Source organism: Belonocnema kinseyi, chromosome 9, assembly GCF_010883055.1.
Source record: "Belonocnema kinseyi isolate 2016_QV_RU_SX_M_011 chromosome 9, B_treatae_v1, whole genome shotgun sequence".
Taxonomy (NCBI): Eukaryota; Metazoa; Arthropoda; class Insecta; order Hymenoptera; family Cynipidae; genus Belonocnema; species Belonocnema kinseyi.
The window spans coordinates 109,826,963-109,842,349 of NC_046665.1; the positions used below are offsets into that span (position 1 = coordinate 109,826,963).

The following is a 15,387-nucleotide window of genomic DNA, read 5'->3' on the forward strand; positions in this document are numbered from 1 at the left end:
TAGTAGAAAATTAATGTTTTGTGTTGAAAATTCAACTATTTGGTTAAAAATTTATTTATTTTGTTGAAAATTCTTCTTTATTTAGTAGAAAATTAATAATTTCACCCTGTAAAATGGTATTCTCACCTGCCAAGGTCGTAGAATCAAAACTATCAGCTCTAGCGTCAATCTCGCCCTTGTGCTCCTGATGCCTCTCCAAAAGCGCCTCGGCGCCCGCCACATCCTTGGCCAACTCGTCCGCGGAAATAATCGCCCTCATGTCGTTCATCCACGAGACCAAATCTCTATAATCGGCCAAAAACCGATGCAGATAGTAGGACTCATCCAACTTCAATCGTCGCTCCTTCGCCTTGCCCGTGAGACTCTCCCAGGACTGGAGAATCTCAATCCGCTTCGCCTGGATTTGCTGGGAATGATCGGCCTGATGAATTCCCGCCAGTCTGTCAGCCTCCGCGCTCAATGTTGCCACTTTATCGTCCAGAGCCGCCAGGTCGCGCTCAATGCCCTCATGCTTTCGTTGCAGGGTCTGCACGCTCGCGAGATCGCGGCCAAAATCGTCCGACGAAAGAACAACATCTTTCTCGGCGATCCAAGCCATTGTCTCATCAGCGTCCCGATTGAATCGCTGAATTTCGTGAGCACCGAAGAGCTTCTCCTGACGTAGAATCGCGAGTTGCTTCAGTCTCTGCCAGGACTCGTTCAAGTCCTCCTTCCGACGGAGAATGGTGTCGCGCTCAGGATGTCCGTCAAGCAAGAGTTTGTCCGCCAGCTCGTTCACTTCTGTGACACGGTACTCCTGACTGGCCATGTCCTTCTGGAACTCGTCGAATTTCCGCTGGAGGACTTCCACGTGCTCGAGGTCGTGGCCAAACTCGTCGGTTGTCACGAAAGCCTCTTTGTCGTTGATCCAGAACATGACTTCGTCGCAGTGACGAATAAATTGGACGAGGACGAGAGCTTGCTGGAGTTTGAGGCCCTTATCGGCCAGACGAGAAAGCAACAGTTCCCATAGGCGATGCAGTTCCTCTGTAGACAAAAAAAAAAAAGAGAAGATAATTTAACATTATTAGAAACTACCCGAGACCTATATTTTCTTACATTTAAATCTCTAAATTCAATAAAAGCGGGTTTATAACATCCTTTTTCAATAGTTGAAGAGTACAACTACACTTCAGGCTACATAGCATCACGCTGGGTCGATTAGTATATTTTTTATAGCCGTGATAAATGCTATTGTCTGTTGAATTGTTCAATAATATACACGTATAAACTACTAAAACTTTTCATCTGAATAATTTCAAGTTTAATGAGTTTAGACGACAAAATTCAGAATTTTTAACATTCATAAATTATAGAGTTCAAAGATTTCGATTAAGTTCCAAAAATATAAATCCAGGTTAACCTTTTCAGTACTCTAAATTAAAGAATAAATCAATGAACTTTAAAAATGGTCAAAATTATATTATTCAGTTATTTTAGGCCAATAAATATTTTTAAATTTACATTTATTCAACTTAAAGGTTCTTAAATTAGAATTTAAATTATTTTAAATTTAAATAGTTTCAAATCATTTTAATGAAGTGTGTTGGCCGAAAAAATTTGTTTATTTGTAACGAAAGTTCGGTGCAAATATTGACAAATTAATTTAAAACAAAATGTAGATTTTTGCAGCCTACAAAAAATAAAAATATTTTCTTAAAATTCCTAGAAAAAATTGTAAATGATTCTTCATTTTGTAAAATTATTTTACAGAATATTTTAAAAAATGTTAAGAGCTTTTCAATATTATTAAAACCACCCGAGAAGAATTTAAGGATTTTAAAAAATTTTCAAAGATTTTCGCAAAATTGTAGGAAAAATTTTATTCAAAAAAATTCTTTAAAAAAATTTTCTTTTTTTTAATTGAAAATTAATGATTTTTTTACTGAAAATTAATCTTCTTCAGTTTATTTGAAATATTGATTTACAATTTTTTGGTTGAAGGTTAATAATTTTAGTTAAAAATTAATTTCTTTGCTCTAAAATTTAACTATTTTGTTACAAATTAGTTAATTTTTTTGTTGCAAAATTATTTTTTTACGTAACATGCATTATATTTCATTATCGTTAGAAAATTGACCTTTTTTTGTTATTGTGAATTCAACTTTTCTTTCACAAATTCGCTTCTTTCACTCGAAAACTCAATATTTTTTATAAAATTTTTTTTCTTTGTTAACTGAAAAATCTTTCTTGGTTGAAAAATCAACTGTTTGTTAAAGATGCCTCTTCTTGGTTTAAAAATTAGTCTCATTGTTAAGGATTTAACTCATTTGTTTAAAAAATTGTATCTTTTGCTTTAATTCAACTTTTTTTTTTGAAAATTAATTTTTTAACTGAGAATTTTACTAGTTTATTTTTTGTCGAACTTTTGTCCATTATTTGGACGATTTTTTTTTTCTTACGGAGCTTAAATATAAACTTATATTTTTTCGTGTTTACAGAGATTATTTAAATATTTTATTTTCTTGAAATTAATTTTTGTGAAATTTGGAATAATAAAACAACCCAGACGGGGTTTTTAAGGATAAAAAATGGTGATATTTTTCAAAGAGCCTACTAATCAGTAAACTTAAAAAATGTCCATTCATATTGAAAAATATCAAAACTAAAAAGCGTTTTTAAAACATTAGTTCAACTTTTAACCAAGGACCAAATTGTTGAATTTTCATTAGAATTTAAATTATTTTCAATTTAAATAGTTTCAAATCATTTTAACGACGTGTGTTGATTGAAAAAATTTGTTTATTTGTAACGAAATTTCGGTGCAAATATTGACAAATTAATTTCAAACTAAATGTAGATTTTTACAGCTTACAAAAAATTTTGATTTTTTTTTATGAATTGTGAAAGGCACCAAACGAATAAAAACATTTTCTTAAAATTCCTAAAAAAATTGAAAATGATTCTTCATATTGTAAAATTATTTTTAAAAATTTTAAGAGATTTCCAATATTATTAAAACGACGCAAGAAGAATTCAAGGATTTTAAAATTTTTTTAAAGATTTTCTCAAAATTGTAGGAAAAATTTTATTCAGTTTAAAAAATGTTTAGAACTTCTGAAATTTGTGTTCAAAAACTTCGTTTAAAATACTTGATATCATTTTAAGTTTTCTAAATATCTCTTAAAATGACTCGAATTTTTCTACAAATAATACGTGTTCAATTATTATTTATACACCAAAATTCAACAATTTCGCTTACAAATTAAAGATTTTGTTAAATAGAACAATAAAAATTGCAACGTTAAAATGTTAAAAGCTTGTAGAAATTTTAACAATTCAAAGCTTTCCATATCAAAGAATTTAGTTTTAAATTATTTACTTTTAAATATTTGGCTTCAATTTAGTCGTCTTAAATTATAAGTCAAATATTGTTTAATATTAAATAAATATCCTTTTTCTTAATCAAATTTTTTAAAATTAAATTGGTTAAAAATTAGATAATTTAGACTAAAACACTATTTTTATTTTCAGTAATTACAGTACCTATTGTCAAAAAAAGTGACATTTTTTTCTAAAATAGGTGGCAAATAGGTGATAAAAAAATGTTAAATAAGACAAACAAACTCGGAATTTTTTTTCTTCGATTAAAACGGCCACCCTGAAAAATGGAGTAATTACATTTCCACTGAGAACTAATTTTCAATTAAAAAACAAAAAAAAAACTATTTTTTTTTACAAGTACATTGAATTTTTACCTCTTAGTTAAATCCGTTAACAAATGGTTAAATTTTCATGGGAAAAAGATAAATAGTCTGCATTTTTAAACCATAAAATTTCAATTTTTAACCAAAAAATTAAGTAGATGAATTTCTATCAAGAATAATTAATTTTCAATTTTTTAATTTTCAATAAAATAGTAGAATCCTCAACCAAAATAGATAAATCTTCAACTAAGAAGTTGCATTTTTAACAAATAACTCAAAAGAACATGAAGTTTCTACCAAAAAATTAATTTCCTACCAAGAAAAATTTTTCAGTCAAGAATGAAAAATAATGTTAACCAAATTGTTGAATTTTCAACAAAAAATATTAATGTTTAGCAAAAAATGTTATGATTAGTATTTCCACAACAAAATTTTAATTAAAAACAAAAAACATTTTGTTGAATTTTCAAGCCAAAAAGCCTAATTATCTATAAAACAATTTAATTTTGAAAACGAGAACATAAAATAACAACAAAAAAGTTTATTTGCAATTAATCAGTTGACTTTTTTAACAAAATATTTGAATTTGCAGTTACATTATTCAGTTATTTTAGACCAATAAATATTTTAAAATTTATATATATATTTTTTTAAAGTTCTTAAATTATAATTTAAATTATTTTTATTTTAAATAGTTTAAGCATCTTTGCAAAACTTTAAAATTGTATTTCAAAATCTTGAAAAGTCTAGAAGTAATTAAAATTTTTTTTCAAATTTAGCTTTATTTTAGAAATTTTTTCAAACCTTCTCAATAACTTTAAAAATTAATTGAATTTGTCCTACAAATTTTAGAAAATCCTGCGAATTTAAAAAAATCTCCTTAAAATTTGGATTTCTAAATAAAAATTTGGTTATAAATAACGAAATTTCATCCTAATTTTAAACAAAATGTAGATTTTTGCAGTTTACAAAAAATTTAGAGGCTTTTTAAGATATTTTAAAATAAAAAAAAAATTTTTAATATGTTTCGAAGTTCTGAAATTTTTTTCTTCAAAAATTTCGTTTAAATTACTTGATTTCATTTTAAGTTGTTAATTAATTTTGAATCTTTTCAAAACTTATAAATATCCCTTAAAATTACTCAAATTTTTCTAAAAATACTACGTGCTCAATTATTATTTATACATCAAAATTCAACAATTTCGCTTACAAATTAAACATTTTATTAAGTAGAACAATAAGAATTGTAACGTTAAAATGTTAAGAGCTTTTCGAAATTTTAACAATTCAAAGCCTTCTATGTCAAACAATGAAGTTTTAAACTGTTTACTTTTGAATATTTCCCTTCAATTTAATCGTTTTAAATTATAATCCAAATATTGTTAAATATTAAATAATTGTCCTTTTTCTTAATCTAAATTTGTCTAATTAAATGGTTAAATTAAATTAAATAGAGAAGTTTTCAGGTAAATGATGTTCGAATTACGCATTATAAACTGAATGATATCATAATTTAATAAAATATCAATTCAACTAATTACTTTAAAAAACTGTTGAAATCGAATTTGGACAAATTTTTCTTCTTAAAATTTGTAAAATTTCCGGTCAAGAAATAAATTCACTGTCATTTCCCGGTTTTTCCCGATCTCAAAAAATTCCCGGTCATTTCCCGATTGATAGACTTCTGAACCGGTTATATTATTTTGAGAACTATAGCGAGAATAAGAATATTACCGAGAAATAAATTCTCTGAGAATTTATAAAAATCTCAGAACTTATTTTCATTAATAGAAAATTGCATCTTTTCCTTAACTTTTCGGTTGAAAATTCAACTCTTTTTTTTTTTAAGTTTTGTCTTTTTTATTTTAAAGTTTACTTGCTTTAGCAGAAATTAAATCTTTTATTAATAAAAATTCAACTGTTTGATTAGAAATTAAGCTATTACACTATTTTCTTTAAAAAACCTAGCTATTTCGTAGAAAATTTACTTTTTGTTTAAAATTTATATTTTGCTGTTAAATAATGAACTGAAATATTTTCTTGATGAAATGCAACTATTTGGTAGAAAATTGAACTATTTGTTTAAAAATTCAACATTTTTGGTTGAAAATATTCATCTTTTTGGATTGAAAATTAATGTTTTTTCGCAGTCTTATTTCTTTGTTACAAAAATTCAATTTTTGATGTTACTGAGTTAACTGGAATCTTTTTTGGATGCAAACTCAACTTTTTTTTTGTACCAAGAAATTCTTTTCCTTTAAGATAATTTTCATATTTTTTGATAAAAATGCAACAATTTGCTAGAGAATTCAATAATTTTGTTAAAAAGTCATTATTTTTGGTTAAAAATTCGTCTTTTTGGATTGAAAATTCAAATTTTGTTTGTAGAAAATAATTTCTTGTTAAAAAGAATCATAGTTTCATCGTTAAAACTCGACTAAAATCTTTTTCAACAGAAAATTCATCTTTTTGATTTAAAACATGATCTGTTATAGAAGAAATTTCATTTTTTGTATGAAAATGCATCATTTTGGTTAAAAATCGTTCTTCTTTACTTGATAATTCAACCAATTTGTTTAAAACATTTGGTTGTATCGCTTTGTCAATAAATCACTTTTTTTTGTTAAAGATTTATATTTTAAGTTGAAAAGTTATCTCGTTGTTTAAAAGTTTAATTATATTGTTGAAAATTAATCTTTTTTAATTGAAATCTTTTTAATTGAAACCAATGAAATCTTTTAAAATTAACCCTTAAAGGACACACTTCCGTAAAATTACATAAAGAGCATACTGGGTGTTAAACACCCATGCGTATTCAAACGTGTGCTGTGTCGACGGTATTGGATAGTTTTTTACAAGAAAATCAATTAATGATGTTTAATCTATCTAGTTTAAGGAGAAAAAGGTATCATAACAGTTTTTGAAATTTAAAATAGTTAGAAAAAAATTAAAAAATGACTTCTTTCACTCTAAAATTCATAACTTTTTAAGTATTTGATTGACCGTACTTTACGTGATTAAACGATTTTATTGATCTTAAACTGCGCATAAAAATGATAAAAATCCAAATTTGTTAAGTTTTTTTTAAAGCACAAATAATTCGCTGGGTATTATACACCCAGTATGCCCTTTAAGAGTGAAAAGCACCTTTGTGCCATTGATTATTATTTTTATTAAATATATTATTTACATATTAATCGAAAAAAACGCCATGGACGTTTTATTAATTGGATTTTTTCCTAATTGAATGGAAAATGAATGACATTTATTAAAGGATTTTGAATTTTGATCATACCCAGTCTTTTTCGGATGACATCGCTGGAGAAATGGTGCTGAGCAATCATCTCGGAACCGGTATTATCGAGCTGCACAATGGCGTTGGAATGTGCCGCAACTTCTGCCTCAAAAGCTTGGTGCTTTTGAATTTTTGCCTGCAGATTGGTTGGATCTTTGTAACTCTCGTCAGAGGCTGCTTGCAGTTTTTCGTAAATCCATCCTTCGAGTTCGTCCGCATCTCGCTTAAAATACTGGAAAAGGCATTTTCTTAACTTTGCATAATCAAATACTTTTATAAATTATAAGGATTATTTAATAATAAACAACAATTTTATTTTTAGAAAATATACTCATATGTCGCACATGATTTACATTTTTGGTTTTAAACAAACTGGAATATTTTTAAAGCAAATTTATTTTGAAGCTAGGTTTACAAACAAATTTTCAAGTAAATTAATCTTCCAGCATTTTTTTCAAAAATTCCAACAAAAATCATCTTTTCAAATATACTGATTTAATTATGAATCAAGGATATTATTATTATTATTATTAAAAAACAGAAGAATTGCTAAATAACGTTGTTAAATTTACACGAATGAATAAATAACAACTTATTCGAAATTATGGAAAAGAAAGTCATATCAAACCCTTTTTTGGTTCAAAATTTGCAAATTTCTGTATTTTGTTGAAACTTTTTTTATCTAGTAGAATATTAATCTTTTTGGTGATTAATTCATCTTTTCATTGAAAATTAATTTCTTCGTTTAATAATTCATGTATTTTTTTAAAACTTAATCTTTTTCTTTAAAAAAATATTTTTTTAAATTGAAAATTAATTATTTTTTACTGAAAATAAAACTATTTCAGTTTTGTCGTAAATTTATCTTTTTGATAATGATATAATCTTCTTTGATTTATTTGAAATATTGATTTACAATTTTTTGGTTGAAGGTTCATAATTTTAGTTAAAAATTCATTTCTTTGCTCTAAAATTTAACTATTTTCTTGCAAACTAGTTAATTTTTTTGTTGCAAAATTATTTTTTTACGTATCATGCATTATATTTCATTATCGTTAGAAAATTGATCTTTTTTTGTTATTGGGAATTCAATTTTTTTTCACTTGAAAACTCAATATTTTATTTGATAACATTTTTTTCTTTGTTACCTGAAAAATCTTTCTTGGTTAACAACTCAACTGTTTTTTTAAAATGCCTCTTTTTGGTTTAAAAATAAGTCTCATTGGTTAAGGATTTAACTCATTTGTTTAAAAAATTGTATCTTTTGCTTTAATTCAACTTTTGTTATTGAAAATTAATTTTTTAACTGAGAATTTTACTAGTTTATTTTTTGTCGAACTTTTGTCCATTATTTGGACGATTTTTTTTCTTATGGAGCTTAAATATAAATTTACCTTTTTTCATGTTTATAGAGATTATTTAAATATTTTATTTTCTTGAAATTAATTTTTATGAAATTTGGAATAATAAAACAACCCAGACGGAGTTTTTAGGGATCAAAAATGGTGATATTTTTCAAAGAGTCTACTAATCAGTAAAATTAAAAAAATTTCCACTGATATTGAATAATATAAAAACTAAAAAACTTCGACTTTTTTCACCCTTTTTCCGACTTTTCTCGAAAAGAGTTGTTTCCATAAAAAATGAATACAACAAAAGAATTTTAATTTTAAATAAAAAAATAGCTTAAGGGCATGTGACACAGCTAAATACCTATATTACCGACCTCACTTTTTCAATTCACTGAATGTTTTTTTGAACCTAAGAACTTTTTTTGTAAATAAAATATCGAGCTGAAACTTTAGAAAATGTATTAGAGTACAATAAAGTACGTTTAGGTACTGCATTTTGGTAGGAACTTCACTGAAAATTATTTTATCTTTTTTCTGAACCTCGACATTTTTTGAACGTTCCAACTTTTTTTATACATAAAATATCGATCTCAAACTTTGAGAAATGCAAGAGCCGAAAGAAAACTACGTTTAAGTACAAATCTTAATAATAAAAGATGTAAAAAAAAATATTTCAACAATCAATACCATCGGAATCAGCCGATAACGTTGTACACGAAAATACGAACCCTGGCGGCCACTAGACGAGGCTCTAGAGGATTCGCATTTTCGTGTGCAACGTTACCGGCTGATGCCGTTGGAATTGATTGTTGAAATATATTTTCTTACATCTTTTATTATTAAGCTTTGTACTTAAACGTAGTTTTCTTTTAGATCTTGCATTTCTCAAATTTTGAGACCGATATTTTATGTATAAAAAAAGTTGGAACGTTAAAAAAATGTCGAGGTTTAGAAAAAAGATTAGATAATTTTCAGTAAAGTTTCTACCAAAATGCAGTACCGAAACGTACTTTATTGTACTCTAATACATTTTCCAAAGTTTCAGGTGGATATATTATTTACAAAAAAAGTTTTTAGTTTCAAAAAAACACTCAGTGAACTGAAAAAGTGAGGTCGGTAATATAGGTATTTAGCTGTGTCACATGCCCTTAATTCAACTAAAACAGATTAATTTGTAGTCAAAAAGTTGCATTATTTATCAAAAAATATTAAATTTCTACAAAATTAGATGAGTTTTAACAATATAATTACATTTTAATGCTAAGAGATGAATTTTATGCCCAAAAAGACGTTTTTAAAACAACAACCAATTTTCAATCAAGAAAGGAAAAAAATGGCAGCCAAATTGTTGAATTTTCATGAAAAAAAAATAATTTCTTGTAAAATTGAACATAACAAACCAATTTTCAATCAAAAAACTAAATTGTCAACTTGACAGGTAAATTTTTAACAAAATAGTTTCACTTACAATCAAGCAATTGTATTTTCCAACAAAAAAAGATGTATTTTTAACAAGAAAGTAGAAATTACAACAACAAAAATTAATTAAAAATAAAAAACAGTTGAATTCAAACAAAAAGTACAAACTTTCAACAATTTAAAGAGCTTTGCAATACATTTTCAATTATATAACTTTTTTTTTTACCAAAAAATATAAATTATCAAACCAAAAATAGCTTTTTTCATAAGAAAGTTGAAGTTTCAAAGAGAAAACATAATTTTTTAACAACAAAAAAGTTCCTTTTTAAACCCAATAAATATGATTTTCCTATTAAAGCGAGTTGATATTTCAACAAAAAAATTACATTTTCGAGCAAAAGAGATTTTTTTCAGTCAATAAATAACAAAATTTTCAACCAAATTTATCAATGCAATTAAAAAAAAATAGTTTAAATTAATGATAATTATTTGTGCCTAACTAAAAATTCAAAGAGAAGCTGAAAATTTAAGAAAAAACTGCAATTTTCTGGGATTACTCTAAAAGGAGATCGTTATAAACAATAAATTGTTTAAACAATTATTATGGTTAAATTGCATTAATAATTAACTCATTAAGTAAAAAATAAAAATAAACAAAAAACCATAAATATTCAGCACTAATATAGGAAAGGATAGTTATAAACAATAATAATTTCAGCACTAATATAGGAAAGGATAGTTATAAACAATAATAATTTGTTCAAACAATTATTTCTAGCAAATTTCATGAATTATTATCGGGCTCTAATTTTAAATTGGACAAATTATTATTGTTAACTTACATTAATTATGACAACACTATAACTGAAAATTTGACAAAAAATGGAAAATTTTAAGAAAAAACGGATTTATTATTTATTGCAAATAATAATAAATGGCTTAAAAAATCTTTTTTTTTCAATTCATTTGATTATCGTTTCCCTCTAACTGAAAAATTGAAAACAAGTGCAAAAATTGAGAAAAAACCGTGACTTTCTAACTCTATTTTAAGAGAAAATTGCTATAAACAATAATAAAATGTTTAACTAATTTTACTAAACATCTAATTATCGATATAAAGTAATATTTGATGTGTTAAAAACAATTTATATTTCAAAATACGCAAAAAAATCAGAATAATTGCAAAAACTCGCAAAACCCAATTTTCATTTATGGGGTTTTTTTGGACCCTATAAAACAGACTCATGGGGGTGTAATATTAAAAATAAGAATTATTCATTAGTGTTCTATAGCTGATTGTGAAGAGAAAAGTTGAGTTTCAACTCTAGTCACCTGACATAGACGCTTCTGAATAAAATGTACAAAAACATCTTTTTTATGGGAAATACGTATTAAATTTCATGGGAAAACGCATTCTTTGTGGAATAAAATTTGGAGACGATTTAAATGAAAAATGGAATTTTCGGACCACATAGTATGAAGCCCGATCATTACAGGTTTAGGTTATATTTAAACATAAATTGCAAGAAGAATTGTTTACAATTTACATCATCAAACAAAAATTATTTTCATAATTTAATTTTTTTAAATAATAAATTTACGAACCATAATAAAACAAATGAAAATCTTTAATCTAGATATAAATAACCGAAATCATGACACAGCTTTGAAATAATAAAAGAAAATGACCCTAAATGCCAACTTGGCTTAATGAAATGATTAAATCAATCAACAGAATTAAAGGTCATTAAATCTGAAATCACCTGAAAGCGACGGGAGTCCTCAAGTCTGTCTCGTTTCGTTCGTGCTTCTGATTTAAAATTCGAATAACGCCCAAGAACTTGTTCTCTTCTTTCTTGAATATCCTCCGGGTTTTCGAGGATTTTCACCTCCTTCGGGGTGATTTGATCCATCCCGAATTATTGGATCTCCAACTTTTGGCCTGGAATCCTCCAATAGTTCCAATGACCAAAATGGCCGAGGGGTGTGGCAAAGAGGGATATGCCTCACAATCAATAACTCTTTTCACACTTGTCCTCTTTATTTGTTCAAAAAACAACAATCAACACTATTTACACGATTCCTCGATGCTTTTTTCATCTGATTTAGAACAATTGAAACTCAAAAAAAAGGCACATAACTATTTATTTTATGATTGTATCGCTGGATGAAGATGGACTCATGAACTGACGTTTACGACTGCACCGGTACTATTTTTTTTCGGTAACAGCATTTTTGTCGAGTGCGCATGTGCTAGAGAGCCGTGTTTATTGGCCAGAAATGGCGCGCTTATTTGATGTTAAATACTCCTTGGTTTACTAAAAACTTTTCCAAATTGGGAAATTTTTAATTAAGGTTGCATATTTCAGTATTATTTAAGTCTTTTTTAAATTCACAACTAAATTAAAGAGATAGTGTTTCTTACTAAAGTGAATTTGAACAATTATTATACAATATTGTGTCCTTGGTTTCAAATAAGCGCAGGAACAGAGAATCGTTCACAGTAAGGTAACAACAAAAATACTAAAAGAGGACTTAAATGTAAAAATATTATCAACAAGTTTTTGGAGGAGAATTACATAATTAGAGAAAAAAGATCATCTATTGACATTCTGATACAGGAAGCTTGTTATTGGAAAAGTTTAGAATGTTTTAATAGACAAATATATTCACAGAAAATTACTAGAGAAGGGGAAAATAAAATCGGTAATACGCTACTGGTGATGGAATTTCTCATGGAGCTTTAATTTAGTTGGTTATTAATATGTATTTTTAGCCAATCAATTGTGAAATTCCGTTAATAAATGCTACGGTATTTGTGCTCTATAATCTATATTTAGGTATGACTAAACTCTAAAGAGTCTAAAGTATGACGCCCACACATAATTACGGAAGTGATATAGGATTGAAAAGATTACACCAAAGTAGAAAAATTCCAGCGGCGGCTTAAAAACTTAGGCCGCCCTAGGCCACTCAAAAATTTAACGCCCTTTCGGAATTTTCATCAGTAGTTTTTTTGCGATTGCTAAATTGAAAAGAAAAAAAAAATACAAGGAAAAAAATTTTCTGTAATAACAATAAGAATTTTAGACCACCCAAGAATGTACCGCTCTTTTCGAATTCTTATCACTAGTTTTTTTTTCGACAGTTGAATTGAAAATAAAAAAAAACAAGCAAAAAAGAGATTTTCTATTATAATAACAATATTTGAAGCCTCCCTAGGTTGCTCGAAAATTTGCCGCCCTTTTTCAATTTTTATTACTAGTTTTTTTCGATATTTGAATTTACAAAAAAAAAAGGAAAAGTAAAACCAGACATGCACTGTAATAATAATAAAATAGGAGGCTGACCTAGGTCACTCAAAAATAGGCCGCCCTTTTTTAATTTTCGTCAAAATAGTTTTTTTTTTCGATGGAAAAATGGATAAGCAAAAAAATGCGATTCATAATAATAAAATTTTAGGCCGACCAAAAATTTTCCGCCCTTTTTCATTTTTCATTACTAGTATTTTTTTATTGCTGAGTTGGCAAGCAAAACAAAATACTAGTAAAAACAGACATGTAATAATGTAATAATTTTAGGCCACCCAAAAATTTTCCGCCTTTCTTCAATTTTTATTATTAGTTTTTTTAGATTGCAGATTTCATAAGAAAAAAATAGGAGTCAATACACGTGATCTGTAATAATAATAAAATTGGAGGCCGCCCTAGGTCACCCAAAAATAGGCCACGCCTTTTCAATTTTCGTCAAAATATTTTTTTTCGATGGAAAAATGGATAAGCAAAAAAATACGATTCATAATAATAAAATTTTAGGCCGCCCAAAAATTTTCCGCCCTTTTTCATTTTTCATTACTAGTATTCTTTTATTGCTGAGTTGGCAAGCAAAAAAAATAAAAGTATAAACAGACATGTTACGTAATAATATAAACATTTTTAGGCCGCCCTAGGCCACCCAAAAATTTGCCGCCTTTGTTCAATTTTTCTTACTGGTTTTTTAGATTGTAGATTTGGATTGCAGTTGTTTAAAACCCTTAAACGGCCAAAACGCCACTACCGGTACACTGCTTTTCAACGGCCAATAACTAAGACTATTCGACACTAGAAAAAATTGAGACACATATATTTTTATTGCTTAAGATCTCCTCTTTCCGGCGGTGCCAATGAAATTCCTCAAAAATTTATTTATTATCCCAAAATGCAGTTTAAACAAAACAAAAACGTGATTTTTCGTGCCAATTTTTTTTTTGTGAACCATTTTCCAAAGCTTTTCGAGTTTGTAATTAACCTGGAATCTCACTAACCGGTGGAATAAATGTCTAAATTTTGAGAATCCATGGTTCAAAGATCGATTTTCCCTTTTAGTATTTTCAAAATGGCGTCTTAATGGCAAAATTTTTGTGAAAACATTCATGAATTTTTTTACAAAAAAAAAAGCATTTACGTTTTGAGTCTCTGAAAAAAGAAGTTTCAAGCAAAAAATTTCAGCACAATTTTAAAGTTACGAAGAATAATGATGAGGAGGAAGGTAAGCTAAATGAGGAGAAGATGGATGAAGAGGAAATATAAGAGAAGATAGATGAGAAAGACATTTACGGAGAGAAGAAAAAGAATGAGATAGATAAAGAAGAGGAGGAGGTGGAGTTGGAGAATGAGGAGGAGAGGTTGGAGGAGCAGAATGAAAAGGTGGTGAGGAAGAGGAGGAGGAGGAGGAGGAGGAGGAGGAAAATGAGAATAGTCTGAGGAAGATGAGATAGATGAGGATAGTCTGTTTTATGGGTATATGAATATTAATTATTGTATCCACATGACATTTCTTATTATTTTTACCGAAATATTTTCAAATTCTCATTCCCCTCTAAAATTTTAAAAGTACCCTTTTTAAGTTCTCTTGTGGAATTATTTGTTACAACTTGAAAACTATCTTCATCATTCAAATTGTGCATATTTTTTTCATGATAAACATCTCTAAAAATCGCTATTGTAATACTGCCTTTATCAGCTTTCGTTTTCACTAATTCTGAATAATTTTTTAAACAAAATTTTGCTTAAAAAAAACTTTAATTTAATTTCCTCTCTAACGAAGTTTGTTGAGTACCGTTCTTTATTACAGAATTCGTTTATTACAGAACTTGTCTATTTTTACTTGTCTTTTTTTTTTTTCTCAAGCTAAAATAAAAAAAAATAGTTATCATAATGAAACAAGGGTGGGAAATTTTTGGGTGGCCTCAAATTTTATTATTATTACAGAAGTCCATTTTTATTCGTATAGTCTTTTCTTTTTAGTTGAAAACTCTACAGTAAAAAAACTAATAATGAAAATTGAAAAACGGCGGCTGAGTTTTGGGTGGCCTAAAATTTTGTTATATTTATAGAAAACGTGTATTAACTTTCATTTTGTTTGTCAAATATTCAATCAAAAAAACTAATAATTAAAATTGTAAGAGGGCTGCGTTTTTTGGGTGATCTAGGGCGGCCATAAATTTCGTTTTTATATCAGAACATGTCTGTTTTCACCCGTATTGTCTTTCTTTTTTAACCCTTAAACGGCCAAAACGCCACTACCGGTACACTGCTTTTCAACGGCCAATAACTGAGACTATTCGACACTAGAAAAAATTGAGACACATATATTT

General features: G+C 27.3%; 1 protein-coding gene across 2 annotated transcripts in view; it reads right to left on the reverse strand.

Moving 5' to 3' along the window:
* LOC117179517 (spectrin alpha chain) overlaps positions 1-11,939 on the reverse strand; it is a 53,154-nt gene extending 41,215 nt beyond the window's left edge. For both annotated transcript variants that reach the window (XM_033371396.1, XM_033371397.1), the window contains exons 1-3: positions 11,516-11,939; positions 6,982-7,213; positions 127-1,026 (exon numbers count right to left, since the gene is read on the reverse strand). In XM_033371396.1, coding sequence (XP_033227287.1) covers positions 127-1,026; positions 6,982-7,213; positions 11,516-11,665 — 1,282 coding nt within the window. In that variant the 5' untranslated portion in view covers positions 11,666-11,939. The remainder of the gene's footprint in view (positions 1-126; positions 1,027-6,981; positions 7,214-11,515) is intronic.
* Between the last annotated feature and the right edge of the window lie 3,448 nt (positions 11,940-15,387).